We start from the raw sequence: 22,273 nt of genomic DNA on the forward strand, positions 1-22,273 counted from the left end.
TGCAGATTATCAGACCCTGAGGATTACTCCCACCTGGGTTACTCTTCTCTTTCAACCTCTTCCATCGGGTAGCAGTTACAAAAGACTGAGCACTAACAGATTCAAAAACAGCTTCTTCCCCGCTGTTACCAGACTCCTGAATGACTCTCTTATGGACTGAACTGACCTCCACACATCTTCTCTACTGAGTAGCACTACACTCCGTCTGCTTCACCCGATGTCTCTGTCAATGTATTTACATTGTGTATTTATTGTATGTCCTATGTTTTTCATGTATGGAATGATCTGCCTGGACTGTACGCAGAGCAATACTTTTCACTGTACCTCAACGCACGTGATAATAAATCTAAATTTATCAGCCTTCAATCCCATCAGTTTCTCCAACACCATTTCTCTACTAATACAGAATACAGTCTACAAAATTATGAGGGGCATAGAATGGATAGTCAGAGACTTTTCCCCAGGGTAGAGGGGTCAATTACTAGGAGGCATAGGTTTAAGGTGCGAGGGGCAAGGTTAGAGGAGATGTACGAGGAAAGTTTTTTACACAGAGGGTGCCTGGAACTCGCTGCCGGAGGAGGTGGTGGAAGCAGGGACAATAGTGACGTTTAAGGGGCACCTTGACAAATACATGAATAGGATGGGAATAGAGGGATACGGACCCCAGGAAGTGTAGAAGATTTTAGTTTAGACGGGCAGCATGGTCAGCGCGGGCTTGGAGGGCCGAAGGGCCTGTTCCTGGGCTGTACTGTTCTTTGTTCTTCGTAATGTTGATCTCCTTCAATTCCTGCCTCTGGTATGTTATTTGTGTCCTCATTTGTGAAGACAGAACCCAAGTATGTATTTAGTTGCTCAGCCATTTCTTTGTCCCACAAACATTCAAACCCTCCACCACTGACGAACAGTGACAGCCGTGTGTACCATCTACAAGATGCTCTGCAGTAACTCACCAAGGTTCCTCAGACAGCACCTTCCAAACCCACGAGAAGGACAAGAGCAGCAGATACCTGGGAACCCCACCACCTGGAGGTTCCCCTCCAAGTCACCCACCACCCTGATTTGGAAATATATCACCGTTCCTTCATTGTTGCTGGGACAAAATCATGGAATTTCCTCTCTAACAGTTCAGTGGATGTGCCTGCACCTCAGGGACTGCAGCGGTTCAAAAAGGCAGCTCACCACCGCCTTCTGAAGGGCAACCAGGGATGGACAATAAATCGCTGGCCTAACCAGCGACGCCCACATCCCGTAAAAAAAAAATTGTTTTAAATTCCTGTTTCTGACTATAAGGGACCTATTTCTCTTCACCAGTCTTTTTCTCTTCACATGCCTAACAAAACTTTTACAGTCAGTTTCTATGTTCCCTGCAAGCTTACTCTCGTACTCTATTTTTCCTTTTTTTAAATCAATTCCTTGGTCCTCCTTTGCTGAATTCTAAGCTGTTCCCAATCCTCAGACCTGCTGTTTTTCTTGGCCACTCCAAATGCTTCCTCCATGGATCGAATACTATCTCTAATTTCCCTTGTAAGCCATGGTTTTACCACCTTTCCCATATTACTTTGTGCCAGACAGGAATAAACAGATTTTGCAGTTCCCCCATGTGCTCCTTGAATGTTTGTCATTGTCTATCCACTGTCATCCCTTTAAGTAACATTCCCCAATCTATCATAGCCAACTCACACCTCATATCATTGTAGTGTCCTTTATTAAGATTCAGGATCCTCGTCACTCTTGATGAAAAATTCTATCATATTATAGTCACTCATCCCTAAGGGATCTCGCACAACCAGATTGTCAATGATTCCATTCTCATTTCACACTACCCAGTCTCGGATGGCCTGTTCTCTCGCTGATTACTCGACGTATTGGTCCAGAAAACTCCAGGAATTCCTCCTCTATAGTATTGTGACTAATTTGATTTGCACAATCTATATGCAGATTAAAATCACCCATAAATACAGATGTTCCTTTTTCACATGCATCTCTCATTTCCTGTTTAATGCCACTCCCAACAATATCACTGCAGTTTGGGGATCTATATACAACACCCTAATGTTTTTTGCCCTTGCTGTTTCTCAGCTCGACCCACACAGATTCCACATTGTCAGAGCTAATATCCTCCCTCACAGTTGTGTTAATTTCCTCTTGAACTAGCAATGCAACTTTTTGTCTGTCCTTCCTAAATACTGAATACCCCTGAATGTTCAGTTCCCATCCCTGGTCACCCTGCAACCTTACCTCTGTAATCCCCATTATATCGTACCTGTTTGCATCCGTTTGCATGATTCGTTCATTCGTTTCATTGCACATGTTTCGCGTGTTAGCGCACAAAGTCTTTAAGCTTGTATTTTTAACATTACTTGTCTCGCTCCCAGTATTTTTCCCTGTGGCCCTGTTTGAATCTGGCCCTTGACTTTTCTGCCTATCATTTTTCTTATTCCCCTTTCTGTCTTTTGTTTTTGTCCTTGATTCCCGTCCTCTTACTCCTTGCATAGGTTCCCATCCCCCTGCCATATTAGTTTAAACCCTCCCCAGGACATCAGTCCCGGTCGTGCTCAGGTCTATTCCGTTCTGTTTGTACAGGTCCCACCTCCCCCAGAATTGGTCCCAATGCCCCAGGAATCTGAAACCCTCCCCCTGACACCATCTTTTCAGCCACGTATTTATCTGATACTTCCTGCTATTTCTATTCTGAGTAGCACTGATAGTAATCCTGAGATCACTACCTTTGAGGTCCGACTTCTCAACTTTCTTCCTAACTCCCTATATTCTGCTTTTAGAACCTCATTCCATTTTTCTTACCTGTGTTGTTTGTACCACTGTGTACCACGACCACTGGCTGTTCACTCTCCCCCTCCAGAGTGTCCTGCAACTGCTCCGAGACATCCGTGATCCCTGCACCAGGGAGGCACATACCATCCTGGAGTCGCGTTTGTGGCCACAGAAACTCACATCTTTTCCCCCCACAACTGAATCTCCTATAACTATTGCATTCCCACAAGGCAAAAAGCATCTCTTCCCACTCTGCACTGAATTCCGACTGTTTCCAATTCCCGATACTGAATGTGTCTCACTCAGGAAGTGTTCTTTCCCACTGCTTGTACACAAAGCTCACCGAAGCCCCTTTCTTAAATAGAGCTCAGATGACATGTGACCCACCAGTTTGTGTGTTTATAATAAGCTTTGTTTTTGATGTTCCAGGTCCATTACCGTACATTAAACAAGAGGAGCTCTCTCCCAGAAGCCAGAATCCACAGCCGGAGGGTCTGCTCTGCAGGGCTGCGTATGAGACAAACGTGGTCAGAGGTAAGAGGAAAATTAAGAGATTTCAAAATCCCTGTTTCTGAGAACGCAGCAACTTTCCAATAGGAGCAGTGGCAACATGGGGCGTGCAGCAAGTCAGGAATTGTAACTGAAATGTGTGGAGACACTTACACTGACCGGATTTTACTCTAGCTGTATTTGCATCTGCAATTTAGTCTGCATTTCTCTAGTTCACATCAATGCTCTGCCTGATGGTTCAGACTCAGAAGGAAGAAACAAAGAAACTGCCCTAGGTTGATCTTCACCTTGCGTTGATTACAAGTTCATGTTTAAAACCGATATTTAAGGAAAAACAGGATTATTTGTGTGAAACTGTAACTGTGTGACATCATATCTGGGAGGTCCCTGTGTGTGACGCAGTAGCAAAAACGTGTTTCGTCTTCTGTTTCAAATTACAGTGCTGCCATAAGATTGTCACGGTGATGCTGGGAGTCAGAGGACAATTGGTATTAGGGATGTGTTCGTTCAAAACTTGCTGCAGTATCAGGAGAGGGTGCCAGAGCTTAAACTTGCTTTTGAATTCTCTGTCAGGATGGCAATAGCTGCATTTTTTATAATGGTGATAATAAATGCTCATGTGCGTAGGTAGCTTGCCTCATGCAAGCCTCGTGTTGGGTTAATTTGAGATCATTATCCACTATCCAATGGGCTACAAAGTAAATATATTGAATCGTGAATCCTGCTAAAAATTGTGTCCACCAAAACTGTCAGTTAATTGCATGTTTTGCTGCCCTGTGGCATTAATGAGCGAATATTAAATCATTTTAAAAGGGATTTTGACAGGCACTGGAAGATTATTCAGGATTATGAAGAACAAGTGGAGATGTGGAACTAAGCACATCTCTTTCAGAAAGTCAGCACAGAGATGACAGGCGGAATGGCCAGCGCTTGTTGCTGCAGTCCTGTGATTCACTGACTTTTAAATGTGGCTGTACTCACCAGGTCATGGAGCCTGTGAGTAAACAGCTGATGTTACTTTTTAAATTGTATTCCTCTTGGGTGCTTAACAAAGCATTTCTAAAACACACTTAACAGCGCTGCACTGTGCTGCGAAGCACTTTGAATCATAGTTTGACTGAAATAGCCCATTTATACAGTGCAGTAACTCCAGGTGAGGAGAGACTCATTTTGTTACTCTTCTTCCCATAGGTGGTCCGATGGCAAATATGCAGGAAGCTGGTCTAACACGTAGCAGCCCAGTAAGCAAGGTTTCTGCAGAACCACCTTCGTATCGAGGTTCCATTACTCAGGTATCTACCTTTGACTCCTCAATATCTACTACTTAAAGGGGCTGAAACTACAAGTAACACTGTGCATGAGGTTTATGCACTGCACTGACATCTGACCTCATTCGTGTGCCTGTCAGATCAGATTTCACTGTTTACGGCTCCGTGGTTTGAACATTTTCTTTTGAGGTAAATCTGCTGCAAGTATTGATTCTCCCAGAGACCCTGTGGTATCATTAATCCCCCAGGGAAACCCTCGCCACTCGCGAATATTAATACACCCCTGTGGTATCAATACTCTCCCAGGGAAACTCTCCCAGGGAAACCCTCCCCACTCGTAAATATTAATACACACCTGTGGTATTAATACTCTCCCAGGGAAACCCTCTCCACTCGCGAATATTAATACACCCCTGTGGTATCAATACTCTCCCAGGGAAACCCTCCCTACTCGTGAATATTAATACACCCCTGTGGTATCAATACTCTCCCAGGGAAACCCTCTCCACTCGCGAATATTAATACACCCCTGTGGTATCAATACTCTCTCAGGGAAACCCTCCCTACTCGTGAATATTAATACACCCCTGTGGTATCAATACTCTCCCACGGAAACCCTCTCCACTCGCGAATATTAATACACCCCTGTGGTATCAATACTCTCCCAGGGAAAACCTCCCCACTCGTGAATATTAATACACCCTTGTGGTATCAATACTCTCCCAGGGAAACCCTCTCCACTCGCGAATATTAATACACCCCTGTGGTATCAATACTCTCCCAGGGAAAACCTCCCCACTCGTGAATATTAATACACCCCTGTGGTATCAATACTCTCCCAGGGAAACCCTCCCCACTCGTGAATACCAATACCCTCCCTGGGAAACCCTCTCCACTCGTGAATATTAATACATCCCTGTGGTATCAATATTCTCCCAGGGAAACCCTTCTCACTCGTGAATATTCCCTGTGGTATCAATACTCTCCCAGGGAAACCCTCCCCACTCGTGAATATTAATACACCCCTGTGGTATCAATATTCTCCCAGGGAAACCCTCCCCACTCGTGAATATTAATACACCCCTGTGGTATCAATACTCTTCCAGGGAAACCCTCTCTACTCGCGAATATTAATACACCCCTGTGGTATCAATACTCTCCCAGGGAAACCCTCTCCACTCGCGAATATTAATACACCCCTGTGGTATCAATGCTCTCCCAGGGAAACCCTCCCCACTCGTGAATATTAATACACCCATGTGGTATCAATACTCTCCCAGTGAAACCCTCCCCACTCGTGAATATTAATACACCCTTGTGGTATCAATATTCTCCCAGGGAAACCCTCCCCACTCGTGAATATTAATACACCCCTGTGGTATCAATATTCTCCCAAGGAAACCCTCCCCACTCGTGAATATTAATACATCCCTGTGGTATCAATGCTCTCCCAGGGAAACCCTCTCTACTCGCGAATATTAATACACCCCTATGGTATCAATACTCTCCCAGGGAAACCCTCTCCACTCGCGAATATTAATACACCCCTGTGGTATCAATGCTCTCCCAGGGAAACCCTCTCTACTCGCGAATATTAATACACCCCTGTGGTATCAATACTCTCTCAGGGAAACCCTCTCTACTCGCGAATATTAATACACCCCTGTGGTATCAATACTCTCCCAGGAAAACCCTCTCTACTCGCGAATATTAATACACCCCTGTGGTATCAATACTCTCTCAGGGAAACCCTCTCTACTCGCGAATATTAATACACCCCTATGGTATCAATACTCTCCCAGGAAAACCCTCTCCACTCGCGAATATTAATACACCCCTGTGGTATCAATACTCTCCCAGGGAAACCCTCCCCACTCGTGAATATTATTACACCCCTGTGGTATCAATACTCTCCCAGGGAAACCCTCCCCACTCGTGAATATTAATTCACCCCTGTGGTATCAATATTCTCCCAGGGAAACCCTCCCCACTCGTGAATATTAATACACCCCTGTGGTATCAATACTCTCCCAGGGAAACCCTCTCCACCCGTGAATATTTTTTTTTAAAAATAATTTTTATTAAAGGTTTTCATAAAATATCAATAACAAAATGAGAAAGAAAAAAGAACCCAACAAGGTTAAGTACAAAACACAATCTAAAAAAGCAACCCCCCCAAACCCCCCCCCCCCGTACCTAAATAATAAATTAACATTAACACCCCGACTTAACACAACAGGTGTATACAGACCCTCCGGTGTAAATAACGTAAACAAAAATAAAGTAACCCCCCCCCCACCCCCCGAGCTGCTGCTGCCATTGACCAATGTCTATCGTTCTGCCAGAAAGTCTAAGAACGGTTGCCACCGCCGAAAGAACCCTTGTACCGACCCTCTCAAGGCGAATTTCACCCTTTCCAATTTAATGAACCCTGCCATATCGCTGATCCAGGATTCCACGCTTGGGAACCTTGTATCTTTCCACTGAAGGAGAATCCTTCGCCGGGCTACCAGGGACGCAAAGGCCAGAATTCCGGCCTCTTTCGACTCCTGCACTCCCGGCTCCTCTGCCACCCCAAATATTGCGAGCCCCTAGCCCGGTCTGACCCTGGATCCTACCACCCTCGACACCGTCCTCGCTACGCCCTTCCAAAATTCCTCCAGCGCTTGGCATGCCCAGAACATATGGGTGTGATTTGCTGGGCTCCCTGAGCACCTAACACACCTGTCCTCACCCCCAAAGAACTGGCTCATCCTTGTCCCGGTCATGTGTGCCCTGTGCAGCACCTTAAACTGTATGAGGCTGAGCCTCGCGCACGAAGAGGAAGAATTCACCCTCACTAGGTCTTCTGCCCACGTCCCCTCTTCGATCTCCTCTCCCAACTCCTCCTCCCACTTACCTTTCAACTCCATCACCGAGGCCTCCTCCTCCTCCTGCATCACCTGGTAAGTTTCCGAGATCTTCCGCACTCCCACCCAGCCCCCCAAGAGCACCCTGTCCTGTACTGTGTGTGGCAGTAGCCGCGGGAATTCCACCACCTGCCGTCTGGCAAACGCCCTTACCTGTAAGTACCTGAAGGTGTTCCCCGGGGGGAGCCCGTACTTCTCCTCCAGCTCACCCAAGCTCGCGAACTTCCCGTCCACAAACAGGTCCCCCAACTTTCGTATCCCTGCCCTGTGCCACCCCGAAAACCCTCCACCTGTTCTCCCTGGGGCGAACCGGTGGTTCCCCCGTAATTGGGTCCACGCCGAGGCCCCAACTTCCCCCCTATGCCGCCTCCACTGCCCCCAAATTTTGAGGGCCGCCACCACCACCGGGCTCGTGGTATACCTCCTCGGAGGGAGCGGCAGCGGCGCCGTTGCCAGCGCCCCCAGACTCGTACCCACACAGGACGCCGTCTCCAGCCTCTTCCATTCAGCCCCCTCCCCCTCCATCACCCACTTGAGCACCATCGTCGCATTGGCGGCCCAGTAGTACCCACAGAGGTTGGGCAGCGCCAGCCCCCCACCTCCCCCCTATCTCTACTCCGCTCCAGGAACACCCTTCTCACCCTCGGAGTCCCTCGCGCCCACACAAACCCCATTATACTCATGTTAACCCGCCTGAAAAAAGCCTTCGGGATAAACACGGGGAGGCACTGGAACAGGAACAAAAACCTTGGGATCACCGTCAATTTGATTGACTGCACCCTACCCGCCAAGGACAGCGGCAACGCGTCCCACCTCTTGAACTCCTCCTCCATTTGCTCCACCAGCCTTGTAAAGTTAAGCCGATGCAGGGCCCCCCAGCTCCTGGCCACCTGGACCCCCAAATATCTGAAGCTCCTCTCCGCCCTTTTTAGTGGGAGCTCGCCAATCCCCCTCTCCTGGTCCCCTAGCTGAACTAGCTCGCTCTTCCCCATATTGAGCTTGTACCCCAAAAAGTCCCCGAATTCCCTAAGAATCCTCATTACCTCTGGCATTCCTCCCACCGGGTCCGCCACATACAGCAGCAGGTCGCCCGCATAAAGCGACACCCTATGTTCCTCCCCACCCCGCGCCAACCCCCTCCAGTTCCTCAACTCTCTCAAGGCCATAGCCAGGGGTTCAATCGCCAGTGCGAAGAGCAGGGGGGGACAGGGGACACCCCTGTCTCGTCCCTCGGTGCAACCAAAAGTACTCTGACCTCCTCCTATTTGTGGCCACACTCGCCATTGGGACCTCATACAACAGCCTAACCCACCTGACAAACCCCTCCCCAAACCTGAACCTCTTCAGCACCTCCCACAGGTACCCCCACTCTACCCTATCGAAGGCTTTCTCAGTGTCCATCGCCACCACTATCTCCGCCTCCCCCTCCCTCGCCGGATTCATGATAACGTTCAAAAGCCTCCGCACATCCGCGTTCAACAGTCTCCCCTTCACAAACCCCGTCTGGTCTTCATGGATGATCTGCGGCACACAATCCTCAATCCTCGTGGCTAAGACCTTCGCCAGCACCTTGGCATCTACATTTAGCAAGGAAATCGGTCTGTAAGACCCACATTGCAGGGGATCCTTGTCCCGCTTCAGGATCAAGGAGATCAGTGCCCGGGACATCGTCGGGGGTAAAGCCCCCCCCTCCCTTGCCTCATTAAAGGTCCTAACTCACAGCGGGCCCAATAGGTCCATATATTTTTTATAGAATTCAACCAGGAAACCGTCCGGCCCCGGTGCCTTCCCCGCCTGCATGCTTCCTATCCCTTTGATCAGCTCCTCCAGCCCAATCGGGGCCCCCAGTCCCGCCACCAGTCCCTCTTCCACCTTTGGAAACCTCAATTGGTCCAGGAAACGGCCCATTCCTCCCTCCTCCCGTGGGGGCTCAGATCGGTACAATTCCTCGTAGAAGTCCCTGAAGACCCCATTGATGCCAACCCCACTCTGCACCACGCTCCCTCCCCTGTCCTTAACTCCCCCGATCTCCCTAGCTGCGTCCCGCTTCCGAAGCTGATGCGCCAGCATCCGGCTTGCCTTTTCCCCATACTCGTAGACCGCCCCCTGGGCCTTCCTCCACTGCACCTCCGCCTTCCTGGTGGTCACCAGGTCGAATTCGGCCTGGAGGCTGCACCTCTTCCTCAACAATCCTTCCTCAGGCTCTTCCGCATACCTCCTGTCTACCCTCACCATCTCCCCCACCAGCCTCTCCCTCTCCCCCGCTCCCTCTGCTCCTTGTGGGCCTTAATGGAGATCAGCTCTCCCCTCACCACTGCCTTCAGTGCCTCCCATACCATCCCCACTCGGACCTCCCCATTGTCGTTGGTCTCCAAGTACCTCTCTATACTTCCTCGGACCCGCTCGCTCACCTCCTCGTCCGCCAACAGCCCCACCTCCAAGCGCCACAGCGGGCGCTGGTCCCTCTCCTCCCCCATCTCCAAATCCACCCAATGCGGGGCGTGGTCCGAAATGGCTATTGCCGAATACTCGGTATCCTCTACTCTCGCTATCAGCGCCCTACTCAAAATGAAAAAGTCGATTTGAGAATAAGCCTTATGGACATGTGAGAAGAATGAAAATTCCCTAGCCCCCGGCCTTGCAAATCTCCAAGGGTCCACCCCTCCCATTTGGTCCATAAATCCCCTCAACACTCTAGCCGCCGCCGGCTTCCTACCCGTCCTAGACCTGGAGTGATCCAGTACAGGATCCAACACCGTGTTAAAGTCTCCCCCCATTGTCAGGCCCCCCACTTCCAAGTCTGGGATCCGACCCAACATACGTCGCATAAAACCCGCATCGTCCCAGTTCGGAGCATACACATTGACCAGTACCACCCTCTATCCCTACAACTTACCACTTACCATTATGTACCTACCGCCATTATCTGCCACAATGCTCGACGCCTCGAATAACACCTTCTTTCCCACATAGATCGCCACCCCTCGATTTTTGGCATCTAACCCCGAGTGAAACACCTGACCTACCCACCCTTTCCTCAGTCTTACCTGGTCTGCCACCTTCAGGTGTGTCTCCTGGAGCATAACCACATCCGCCTTAAGCCCCTTCAGGTGCGCGAACACGCGGGCCCGCTTAACCGGCCCATTCAGTCCCCTTACATTCCAGGTTATCAGCCAGATCAGGGGGCTACCCGCCCCCCTCCCCCGCCGACTAGCCATGACCCCTCCTCGGCCAGCCACGCGCCCGCACCCCACACCCGGCCCGTTCCCCACAGCGGCATACCCCCGTCTCGACCCCCCCCCCCCACTCGCTCCAGCTCCTCCTTGACCTTAGTAGCAGCAACTCGATTTACCCCTCCCCCCCGGCTAGGACCCATCCTAGCTGGTTTACTCCCCCCATTGCACTTCCGCAAGTCAGCTGACTCCTGCTGACCCCGGCCACTCCCGCCTCCCCTTCGACTCCTCCCATTGTGTGGCACACCCTCCTCTCCCGCTCCCCATCGACAGGCTCTCCCCCTCCCCCCTCCCTTCTAAGCGCGGGAAACAATCCTCGCTTCCCCGCCCCCCCCCCCCCCCCCCCAGTCTTCGGCGCGGGAAAAAAGCCCGCGCTCTCCACCTACCAGGCTCCGCCACCAACCAAAACAGCGCAAAGGCGCCTTCGCTCGACTGTACCCGGCCCTCCTCTTCGCCACCTCCGCACTCCAGTCCTGATATATCCGAACCTCCACGTTCTCCCACCTGCTGCTCCTCTCCTTCTTGGCCCACCTGAGCACACACTCCCGATCGACGAACCGATGGAACCGCACCTGCACCGCCCGCAGAGGCTCATTAGTCGTGGGCCTCCTCGCCAACACTCTATGGGCCCCTTCCAGCTCCAGGGGCCCCTGGAAGGACCCCGCTCCCATCAGCGAGTTCAACATGGTGACCACATAGGCCCCCACGTCCGGCCCCTCCAGCCCCTCCGGGAGGCCCAGAATCCGCAGATTCTTCCGCCTCGACCGATTCTCCATCTCCTCGAACCGCTCCTGCCATTTCTTGTGGAGCGCCTCGTGCGCCTCCACCTTTACCGCCAGGCCTAAGATCTCGTCCTCATTGTCAGAGATCTTTTGTCGAGCCTCTCGGATTGCCACCCCCTGGGCCGGCTGTGTCTCCAGCAGCTTATCAATAGAAGCCTTCATCGGCTCTAGCAGGTCCGTTTTAATCTCTCTGAGGCAGCGCTGGATACCCTCTTGTTGCTCCTCCGCCCACTGCCTCCATGCTGCCTGGTCTCCGCCCGCCGCCATTTTGTCCTTCCCTCCCTCCTTCCCTTCTGTTCCACCACCACCTTTTTTGTCGCCCCGCTCCAAGTTAAAGCCATATACTGACGGGGAGCTATTATTAACTCCTTCCCACACCGGGAAACGTTGAAAAAGTGCCCTTGGGAGCCCTGAAAAGAGCCCAAAAGTCCGTTTTTGCGGGAGCCGCCGAATGTGCGACTTAGCTCCGCATAGCCGCAACCGGAAGTCTCGAGAGGGAATCCTTTTGGCAGTGTTCGCTTCACCAATCTGCCGCAAAAAGTCTGTGAAAACTCCTGAAAAAGGTCTGAGAGTAAGTTCCAGACAGGAGCTGCCGAATGCGCGACCTACTCCTCCACGGCCGCCACCAGAAGCCTCGTCCCCACTTCTTCAATGGCCTTGGTAGATATCTTCACAGTTGTTCCCTCTGCTGCTAGAATTCACCTTTATTAGAGGCCCTCAAGTCAGCTTGCAGCTTTAAGCTTGCCCTTCCCCCGCCTGCATGCTGGAAGAGGCTCCTCTTTCCCCTGCAGTTACAGACAAATCTTTTACTGTTTCTGTCGGGTCTGGTAACCAAAAGACATAACATTCCTGGGGGGGACACTGTCAGGGGAATGTTACAGTCTTCTTCCCACACCGGGAAATGTCAAACAAATGCCGTGGGGGCCCTGTAAAAGAGCCCAAAAGTCCGTTCCAAGCGGGAGCTGCCGAATATGCGACCTAGCTCTGCATAGCCGCACCCGGAAGTCCCACTCGCGAATATTAATACGCCCCTGTGGTATCAATGCTCTCCCAGGGAAACCCTCTCCACTCATGAATATTAATACACCCCCGTGAGTACCGGTACTCTCCCAGGAAGCCCCCACACTGGGAATATTGGTACTCTCCCAGGAAGCCCCCACACTGGGAATATTGGTACTCTCCCAGGAAGCCCCCACACTGGGAATATTGGTACTCTCCCAGGAAGCCCCCACACTGGGAATATTGGTACTCTCCCAGGAAGCCCCCACACTGGGAATATTGGTACTCTCCCAGGAAGCCCCCACACTGGGAATATTGGTACTCTCCCAGGAAGCCCCCACACTGGGAATATTGGTACTCTCCCAGGGATTCCCTGCGCCAGGGGTTATATCAACCCGCAGACCCAACAATTTGCTCAATACCCCTTCCCTGGTGACCCCATCCTTCCATTTTTGATTTACAGCTGTTTCTGGGATGCACTTGTGTCCTCTACAGTGAAGACAGATGAAAAATATCTGTTGAATTCACGCACCATAACTCTACTTTACGTTGCCTATTCCTCAGATGCACTTTCTATAGGATTAACGCTCACTTTTTTAACTCTTTTCTTCCTTAAATATCTATTGAACTCTGGTTGTCCATCTTAATATTAGAGGGGGATCTTATTGAAACTTACAGGATACTACGAGGCCTGGGTAGAGTGGACATGGAGAGGATCTTTCCACCTGTAAGAAAAACTAGAACCAGAGGCACCATCTCAGACTAAAGGGACGATCCTTTAAAACAGAGATGAGGAGGAATTTTTTCAGCCAGAGGGTAGTGAATCTGAATTTGCCGCAGAAGGCTGTGGAGGCCAAATCACTGAGTGTCTTTAAGACGGAGATAGATAGGTTCTTGATTAATAAAGGGATCAGGGGTTATGGGGAGAAGGCAGGAGAATGGGGATGAGAAAATATCAGCCATGATTGAATGGCGGAGCAGACTCGATGGGCCGAGTGGCCTAATTCTGCTCCTATGTCTCATGATCTTATTACTGGCTAGCTTTCTTTCGTACTCTTAATTTTTCCTTCCTTGTGAATATTTTTTGTCATTCTTCATATTCTTTCCAATCATCTGACCTGCCATTCATCTTGGTATTAAATTTAAAGAAAAAACATATATTTGCACATATAGTTGAACTTTTTTAGTTAACTATAGGTGATGGCATTTTCCTCTCTCATTGGGATGTGTCTATTCTGTGTATTCTGTGCAATTGGGTGACGGCCAATTACATCCAAATTAGACAACTACTGGGGAATGTGGATTTGGAGCAGCTATTTGAGGGCAAATCGACGTCAGGCATGTGGGAGGCTTTTAAAGGTCAGTTGATTGAATTGCAGGACAGGCATGACCCTGCAAAAATGAAGGATAGAAATAGCGGGATTCGGGAACCATGGATGACGAGGGAAATTGTAAGCTTCGTCAAAAGGAAAAAGGAAGCATACAATAGGTCTCGGCATCTAAAAACTGATGAAGCCCTTGAGGAGTACAGTGAAAGTAGGAAGGAACTTAAACGTGGGAATCGGAGGGCAAAAGGGGGCCATGAAATGTCTTTACCAAACATGGTCAAGGAGAATACCAAGGTTTTTTATGCATACATTAGGAGCGAGAGGGTAGCAAGAGAAAGAGTAGGCCCACTCAAGGACAATGGAGGAAAGTTATGCGTGGAACCACAGGAAGTAGGTGAAATCCTTAGAGTATTCACCAGGGAGAAGGACATGACGGATGTTGAGGTCAGGGATAGGTGTGTGAACGCTCTTGAGAACATCAATATATCAAAGCAGGAAGTGTTGAATATCCTAAATTGCATTAAGATAGACAAGTCCCCGGGGGCTGGATGGGATCTATCTCAGGTTACTGCGGGAGGCAAGGAGAGAAATAGCTGGGGCCTTAACAGATATCTTCACGTTCTCTTTGACCACAGGCGAGGTTCCAGAGGACTGGAGAATAGCCAATGTTGTCTCCTTGTTTAAGAAAGGAAGCAGCAATAATCCAGCAAATTATAGGCCAGTGAGCCTAACGTCAGTGGTGAGGAAGCTTTTGGAAAAGATACTGAGGGACAGGATTTTTGCACATTTGGAGGAAAATGGACTAGTTAGTGACAGGCAGCATGGTTTTGTACGGGGAAGGTAATGTCTCACCAACATGACTGAGTTTTTTTTTTAAGAGGTGACAAAGAAAATTGATGAGGGAAGGGCTGTGGATGTAGTTTATATGGACTTTAGTAATGGGGTTTGACAAGGTCCCAGGTGAATTGGACATTTTGAATTCTCCCTCAGTGTACCTAAACAGGTGCCGGAATGTGGCAACTAGGGGATTTTCACAGTGACCTAATTGCAGTGTTAACGTAAGCCTACTTGTGACACTAATAAAGATTATTATAATATTATTATGGCAGACTGATACAAAAACTAAAATCACATGGGATTCGGGGGGGGGGGGGGCTGGCTGGATGGATACAGAACTAACTTGGTTATAGAAGACAGAGTGTAGCGATGGAAGGGTGTTTTTCTGAATGAAGATCTGTAACTAGTGGTGTTCCACAGGGATCAGTTCTCGGACCTCTGTTGTTTGTAGTATATATAAATGATCTGGAGGAAAATGTGGGTGGTCTGATTCGTAAGTTTGTGGATGACACGATGATTGGCGGAGTTGCTGATAGTGCCGAGGATTGTCAGAGGATACAACAGGATATAGATATATTGGAGACTTGGGCACAGAAATGGCAGATGGAGTTTAATCCGGACAAATGCGAGGTGATGCATATTGGAGGATCAAATCTAGGTATGAATTATACTGTAAATGGCAGAGCCCTTAGGAACATTAACAGAAAGAGGATCTGGTCCACAGTTCCCTAAAAGTGGCAACACAGGTGTCCAAGGTGATTAAGAAGGCGTATGGCATGCTTGCCTTCATCAGCTGGGGCATAGAGTATAGGAGTTGGAAAATCATGTTGCAGCTGTATAAAACCTCGGCTCGGCTGCATTTGGAGCATTGCTTGCAATTTTGGTCACCCCATTAACAGAAGGATGTGGAAGCTTTGGCGAGAGTGCAAAGAAGGTTCACCAGGATGTTGCCTGGTCTCAAGCGTGTTGGCTATGAGGAAAGGTTGAATAAACTAGGGTTGTTTTCACTGGAAAGACAAGAGGCTGAGGGGAGACCTGATAGAGGCCTACAAAATTATGAGGGGCATAGACAGGGTGGATAGTCAGAGGCTTTTCCAAGGGTGGAAGTGTCAATTACACAGGGCACAGGTTCACGGTGAGAGGGGGAAAGGTTAAGGGAGATGGGCGGGGTAAGTTTTTCACACAGAGAGTGGTGGGTGCCTGGAATGCGCTGCCAGAGGTTGTGGTGGAAGCAGATACATTAGCAACATTTAAGAGGCATCTGGATGGATACGTGAATAGGGAATAAATAGAGGGATACGCACCGAGTAAGGCAGAAGGTTTTTTTTTTAGTTAGGACATCATGATCGGCACTGGCTTGGAGGGCCGAAGGGCCTGTTCCTGTGCTGTACTTTTCTTTGCTCTTTAAGTGTCTGCCACTGAATCCCTGTTGATGTATCCCTTAATCATATTTGCCAGTTCACTTTAGCTGGCTCCACTTTAATGTCCTCATAATTGCCCTTATTTAACTTTAAAATACTCGTCTTTCACGATTTCTTATGTTGCTAACTTTTGGTTGGCTCTTAAATCATAATTTGCTCTGTTTGTTTAACCTTTGCTCCAGAGTCGCCAGGTATCTTTATGATACCGCCATGAGGTTCAAGTAATGATCAATAACTCAGCACACCAATTAGTAAGATTCAAATCAAAGCACATTTATTATACACAGTAAATCACTACTCATGCATAAACTCTACTTTCTAGGCTATTTCTATAACTAACAGGCCTATACTTAGCTTCGGACTGGCCCACCAGGTCAGGGGAACAAATGGCCTTTCGTTCAGGTCCTGAGTCTGCGGGATTCAAAAGCTGGTATGGACTGGTAGCTAGGAGCGCCTATCTTGTAGCGAGTGTTGACTTGAGACTTACTTGCTTGGAGGCAACAAGACAGGTCACTGTCAAGGGTTGGTTCAAGTTGCTGAGTGACCCTGCCAAAGAAGGACGATTTGAACTTGGGGCCTTTACTTTATAGTCCCCAGGGGCTTCGCGCCCTTCGGGTCGGACCCCGTACCTGGTTCCAAGTGATTGGACTACTTGGATCGATTTCTCCAATGCTGGAGCTGTTCCCTGATCACTGGGCAGTCCCTAAATGTCCGTTGGCCTTCCTTTGTCTTGGCTCCTGCTGGCGCCGAGGAGTCTGGCTTGGCTTTATTCACCTTAACTGTTGCCATTGTGCCCTGGAATCGCTCATTACTATGCAGATGGCTGTTGGTTTCAGTGCTGTCTGGTTCCTTACAGGTTTCAATATACATGATTTCTGTATTTGCTAGTCTTTGCCTGTGTTGGCTGAATTTCCCTTCAGCCTTTGCGGTTCTCCATTTTAAGTCGGGAAGTGGCCAACTCAGGTGGCTACACTTCTCTCCATCAAACTGAATGTAAAATTCAATCATTTAATCACTACTACCTAGAGGTGCCTTCATTATGAGGTTATCAATTTTTTTTTAATTTACTGGATGTGGGCTTCCCTGGCTGGGCCAGTATTTCCAAGTCAGGGTGGTGAGTGACTTGGAGGGGAACCTCCAGGTGGTGGGGTTCCCAGGTATCTGCTGCTCTTGTCCTTCTAGTGGTAGTGGTCGTGGATTTGGAAGGTGCTGCCTTAGGAATCTTGGTGAGTTCCTGCAGAGCATCTTGTAGATGATATACACGGCTGCCACTGTGCGTCGGTGGAGGAAGGAATGAATGTTTGTGGAAGGGGGAGCAATCAAGCAGTTGCTTTGTCCTGGATGGTGTCGAGCTCCTTGAGTTGTTGGAGCTGCGCTCATCCAGGCAAGTGGAGAGTATTCCATCACATTCGTAACTTGTGCCAGCCCGGTGGATTTCCCACTGTGGGGTCAGACCATAATGGGAGGTGGAGACGTGGGCTTCAAGCGCGTTAATGACATTAACGTTTATTTAAATGCTTGCTGTGCGTCCTAGCGCGGGGCGGCGTGGGTCGCGCCCGAGGCTCCCAGTGGGAATCCCAGTCGGACCGGCAGTGGGTGAAGAATCCACCCCATGAGGACAAATTCAACTCGGGACGCATAGTAAAATCAGATTCAATTAGCTGGTAATCTGTGAGCTGGCACCAGACAAAGAAATGTCAGTTCACTGTGGCATTGCCATACTGTAACGGGACCTTCGATAGGTTTCTGTCAAATGATATTCTTGCTCCTTTCTTATCCCTGATTAATATGGGGATCAGGGATTCTGGAGAGAAGGCAGGAGAATGGGATGAGGAACATGTCAGGAAGATGGAATGGCAGAGCAAATGCGATGGCCCGAATGGCCTAATTCTGCTCCTATGTCTATGGTCTTACGGATAAACTTTGCTCATTGCCGGAGCCATGGCTGGAACATTGCATTGCAGGGATGGACATTTTGTGCTGCTCCCAGTGCATTCCTTATCGTGATTGGAAAAGCATACCCTGGATTTGTCTGCCTCCCTGGCAGATTTTGAAATGAGCTGCACTCACCCTGTAACATTCACTAGACATGAGCGGAGTCTGCAGGAGAACAGCATGAAGGCTTGGGGTGCTGAAAGAAACTGAGAATTGAAATTCAGAGGATAGAAAGTTATAATCAAAGAATTCCTACAGCGCATAAGGAGACTATTTGATTGAATGCAGCAATTTAACTTGGCCAATCCACCAAACCTGCTCATCTTTGAATGGGAATACAATGAACCTGTATTTTGTTTGCAGGGCACTCCAGGCCTGTCACAACAAGGCCTTGTTGCAGACACATTATTGAAAGGAGCAATCAGCAAACTACCCACTGAGGAATCAGGCAGCCCCGAGCAGACCCGGGAAGAGGCAATATCAAAAGGCCACGTCATCTACGAAAGTAAGAGTGGTCATATACTCTCATATGATAGTAAGTTCTTTATTTCTTAATATCTCATATTGAAACTCATGTAAAAGTTTGTAAGATGTATTGATGTCCTCCAAACTCTTCCCCCACACTCAATCCTTCGAGTCACATTCTTCTGTGCATGTGAAACATCAAATGGAAATGAGATGGGTTGAATGTGAAGTTTGAAAATCGTCAATGTGTCTGGCAGTATCTGTGGAGTGAGAAATAAGAGTTAATGTTTCAGGTCCATGATCTTTCATTAGAACACGAAGAAGTTGTTAGCCAGATCTTGGTAGAAAGTTAGAGGAATGGCAGGGAAGGGAGTGCAATGTTCCTCCTGCAGGATGTTTGAGGTGAGGGATGCAGTTAGTGTCCCTGCTGATTTTACCTGCAGGAAGTGCTGCCATCTCCAGCTCCTCCAAGACCGAGTTAGGGAACTGGAGCTGGAGTTGGAAGAACTTCGGATCATTCGGGAGGCAGAAGGGGTCATAGATAGCAGCTTCAGGGAATTAGTTACACCAAAGATTGGAGATAGGTGGGTAACTGTAAGAGGGACTGGGAAAAAGCAGTCAGTGCAGGGATCCCCTGCGGTCGTTCCCCTGAGAAACAAGTATACCGCTTTGGATACTTGTGGGGGGGGGGACTTACCAGGGGTAAGCCATGGGGTACGGGCCTCTGGCACGGAGTCTGTCCCTGTTGCTCAGAAGGGAAGGGGGGAGAGGAGCAGAGCATTAGTAATTGGGGACTCTATAGTCAGGGGCACAGATAGGAGATTTTGTGGGAGCGTGAGAGAGTCACGTTTGGTATGTTGCCTCCCAGGTGCAAGGGTACGTGATGTCTCGGATCGTGTTTTCCGGGTCCTTAGGGGGGAGGGGGAACAGCCCCAAGTCGTGGTCCACATTGGCACCAACGACATAGGTAGGAAAGGGGACAAGGATGTCAGGCAGGCTTTCAGGGAGCTAGGATGGAAGCTCAGAACTAGAACAAACAGAGTTGTTATCTCTGGGTTGTTGCCCGTGCCACGTGATAGTGAGATGAGGAATAGGGAGAGAGAGCATTTAAACACGTGGCTACAGGGATGGTGCAGGCGGGAGGGTTTCAGATTTTTGGATAACTGGGGCTCTTTCTGGGGAAGGTGGGACCTCTACAGACAGGATGGTCTACATCTGAACCTGAGGGGCACAAATATCCTGGGGGGGAGATTTGTTAGTGCTCTTTGGGGGGGTTTAAACTAATGCAGCAGGGGCATGGGAACCTGGATTGTAGTTTTAGGGTAAGGGAGGATGAGAGTATAGAGGTCAGGAGCACAGATTTGACGTCGCAGGAGGGGGCCAGCGTTCAGGTAGGTGGTTTGAAGTGTGTCTACTTCAATGCCAGGAGTATACGAAACAAGGTAGGGGAACTGGCAGCGTGGGTTGGTACCTGGGACTTCGATGTTGTGGCCATTTCGGAGACATGGATAGAGCAGGGACAGGAATGGATGTTGCAGGTTCCGGGGTTTAGGTGTTTTAGTAAGCTCAGAGAAGGAGGCAAAAGAGGGGGAGGTGTGGCGCTGCTAGTCAAGAGCAGTATTACGGTGGCGGAGAGGATGCTAGATGGGGACTCTTCTTCCGAGGTAGTATTGGCTGAAGTTAGAAACAGGAAAGGAGAGGTCACCCTGTTGGGAGTTTTTTATAGGCCTCCTAATAGTTCTAGGGATGTAGAGGAAAGGATGGCGAAGATGATTCTGGATATGAGCGAAAGTAACAGGGTAGTTATTATGGGAGACTTTAACTTTCCAAATATTGACTGGAAAATATATAGTTCGAGTACAATAGATGGGTCGTTTTTTGTACAGTGTGTGCAGGAGGGTTTCCTGAAACAATATGTTGACAGGCCAACAAGAGGCGAGGCCACGTTGGATTTGGTTTTGGGTAATGAACCAGGCCAGGTGTTGGATTTGGAGGTAGGAGAGCACTTTGGGGACAGTGACCACAATTCGGTGACGTTTACGTTAATGATGGAAAGGGATAAGTATACACCGCAGGGCAAGAGTTATAGCTGGGGGAAGGGCAATTATGATGCCATTAGACGTGACTTGGGGGGGATAAGGTGGAGAAGTAGGCTGCAAGTGTTGGGCACACTGGATAAGTGGGGCTTGTTCAAGGATCAGCTACTGCGTGTTCTTGATAAGTATGTACCGGTCAGACAGGGAGGAAGGCGTCGAGCGAGGGAACCGTGGTTTACCAAGGAAGTGGAATCTCTTGTTAAGAGGAAGAAGAAGGCCTATGTGAAGATGAAGTGTGAAGTTTCGGTTGGGGCGATGGATAGTTACAAGGTAGCGAGGAAGGATCTAAAGAGAGAGCTAAGACGAGCAAGGAGGGGACATGAGAAGTATTTGGCAGGAAGGATCAAGGAAAACCCAAAAGCTTTCTATAGGTATGTCAGGAATAAGCGAATGACTAGGGAAAGAGTAGGACCAGTCAAGGACAGGGATGGGAAATTGTGTGTGGAGTCTGAAGAGATAGGCGAGATACTAAATGAATATTTTTCGTCAGTATTCACTCAGGAAAAAGATAATGTTGTGGAGGAGAATGCTGAGCCCCAGGCTAATAGAATAGATGGCATTGAGGTACGTAGGGAAGAGGTGTTGGCAATTCTGGACAGGCTGAAAATAGATAAGTCCCCGGGACCTGATGGGATTTATCCTAGGATTCTATGGGAGGCCAGGGAAGAGATTGCTGGACCTTTGGCTTTGATTTTTATGTCATCATTGGCTACAGGAATAGTGCCAGAGGACTGGAGGACAGCAAATGTGGTCCCTTTGTTCAAAAAGGGGAGCAGAGACAACCCCAGCAACTATAGACCGGTGAGCCTCACGTCTGTAGTGGGTAAAGTCTTGGAGGGGATTATAAGGGACAAGATTTATAATCATCTAGATAGGAATAATATGATCAGGGATAGTCAGCATGGCTTTGTGAAGGGTAGGTCATGCCTCACAAACCTTATTGAGTTCTTTGAGAAGGTGACTGAACAGGTAGACGAGGGTAGAGCAGTTGATGTGGTGTATATGGATTTCAGCAAAGCGTTTGATAAGGTTCCCCACGGTAGGCTATTGCAAAAAATACGGAGGCTGGGGATTGAGGGTGATTTAGAGATGTGGATCAGGAATTGGCTAGCTGAAAGAAGACAGAGGGTGGTGGTTGATGGGAAATGTTCAGAATGGAGTACAGTCACAAGTGGAGTACCACAAGGATCTGTTCTGGGGCCGTTGCTGTTTGTCATTTTTATCAATGACCTAGAGGAAGGCGCAGAAGGGTGGGTGAGTAAATTTGCAGACGATACTAAAGTCGGTGGTGTTGTCGATAGTGTGGAAGGATGTAGCAGGTTACAGAGGGATATAGATAAGCTGCAGAGCTGGGCTGAGAGGTGGCAAATGGAGTTTAATGTAGAGAAGTGTGAGGTGATTCACTTTGGAAGGAATAACAGGAATGCGGAATATTTGGCTAATGGTAAAGTTCTTGAAAGTGTGGCTGAGCAGAGGGATCTAGGTGTCCATGTACATAGATCCCTGAAAGTTGCCACCCAGGTTGATAGGGTTGTGAAGAAGGCCTATGGAGTGTTGGCCTTTATTGGTAGAGGGATTGAGTTCCGGAGTCGGGAGGTCATGTTGCAGCTGTACAGAACTCTGGTCCGGCCGCATTTGGAGTATTGCGTACAGTTCTGGTCACCGCATTATAGGAAGGACGTGGAGGCTTTGGAGCGGGTGCAGAGGAGATTTACCAG

General features: G+C 49.0%; 1 protein-coding gene across 10 annotated transcripts in view; it reads left to right on the top strand.

Moving 5' to 3' along the window:
• ncor1 (nuclear receptor corepressor 1) overlaps nucleotides 1-22,273 on the top strand; it is a 458,529-nt gene that overhangs the window by 286,938 nt on the left and 149,318 nt on the right. For 9 of the 10 annotated variants that reach the window (XM_072470035.1, XM_072470042.1, XM_072470044.1 and 6 more), the window contains 3 exons: nucleotides 3,202-3,306; nucleotides 4,474-4,574; nucleotides 18,358-18,529. In XM_072470035.1, the coding sequence (XP_072326136.1) occupies nucleotides 3,202-3,306; nucleotides 4,474-4,574; nucleotides 18,358-18,529 (378 nt within the window). The remainder of the gene's footprint in view (nucleotides 1-3,201; nucleotides 3,307-4,473; nucleotides 4,575-18,357; nucleotides 18,530-22,273) is intronic. The other variant, XM_072470041.1, reaches the window with a different exon arrangement.

The sequence above is a fragment of the Scyliorhinus torazame genome, chromosome 12 (assembly GCF_047496885.1).
Source record: "Scyliorhinus torazame isolate Kashiwa2021f chromosome 12, sScyTor2.1, whole genome shotgun sequence".
NCBI lineage: Eukaryota > Metazoa > Chordata > Chondrichthyes > Carcharhiniformes > Scyliorhinidae > Scyliorhinus > Scyliorhinus torazame.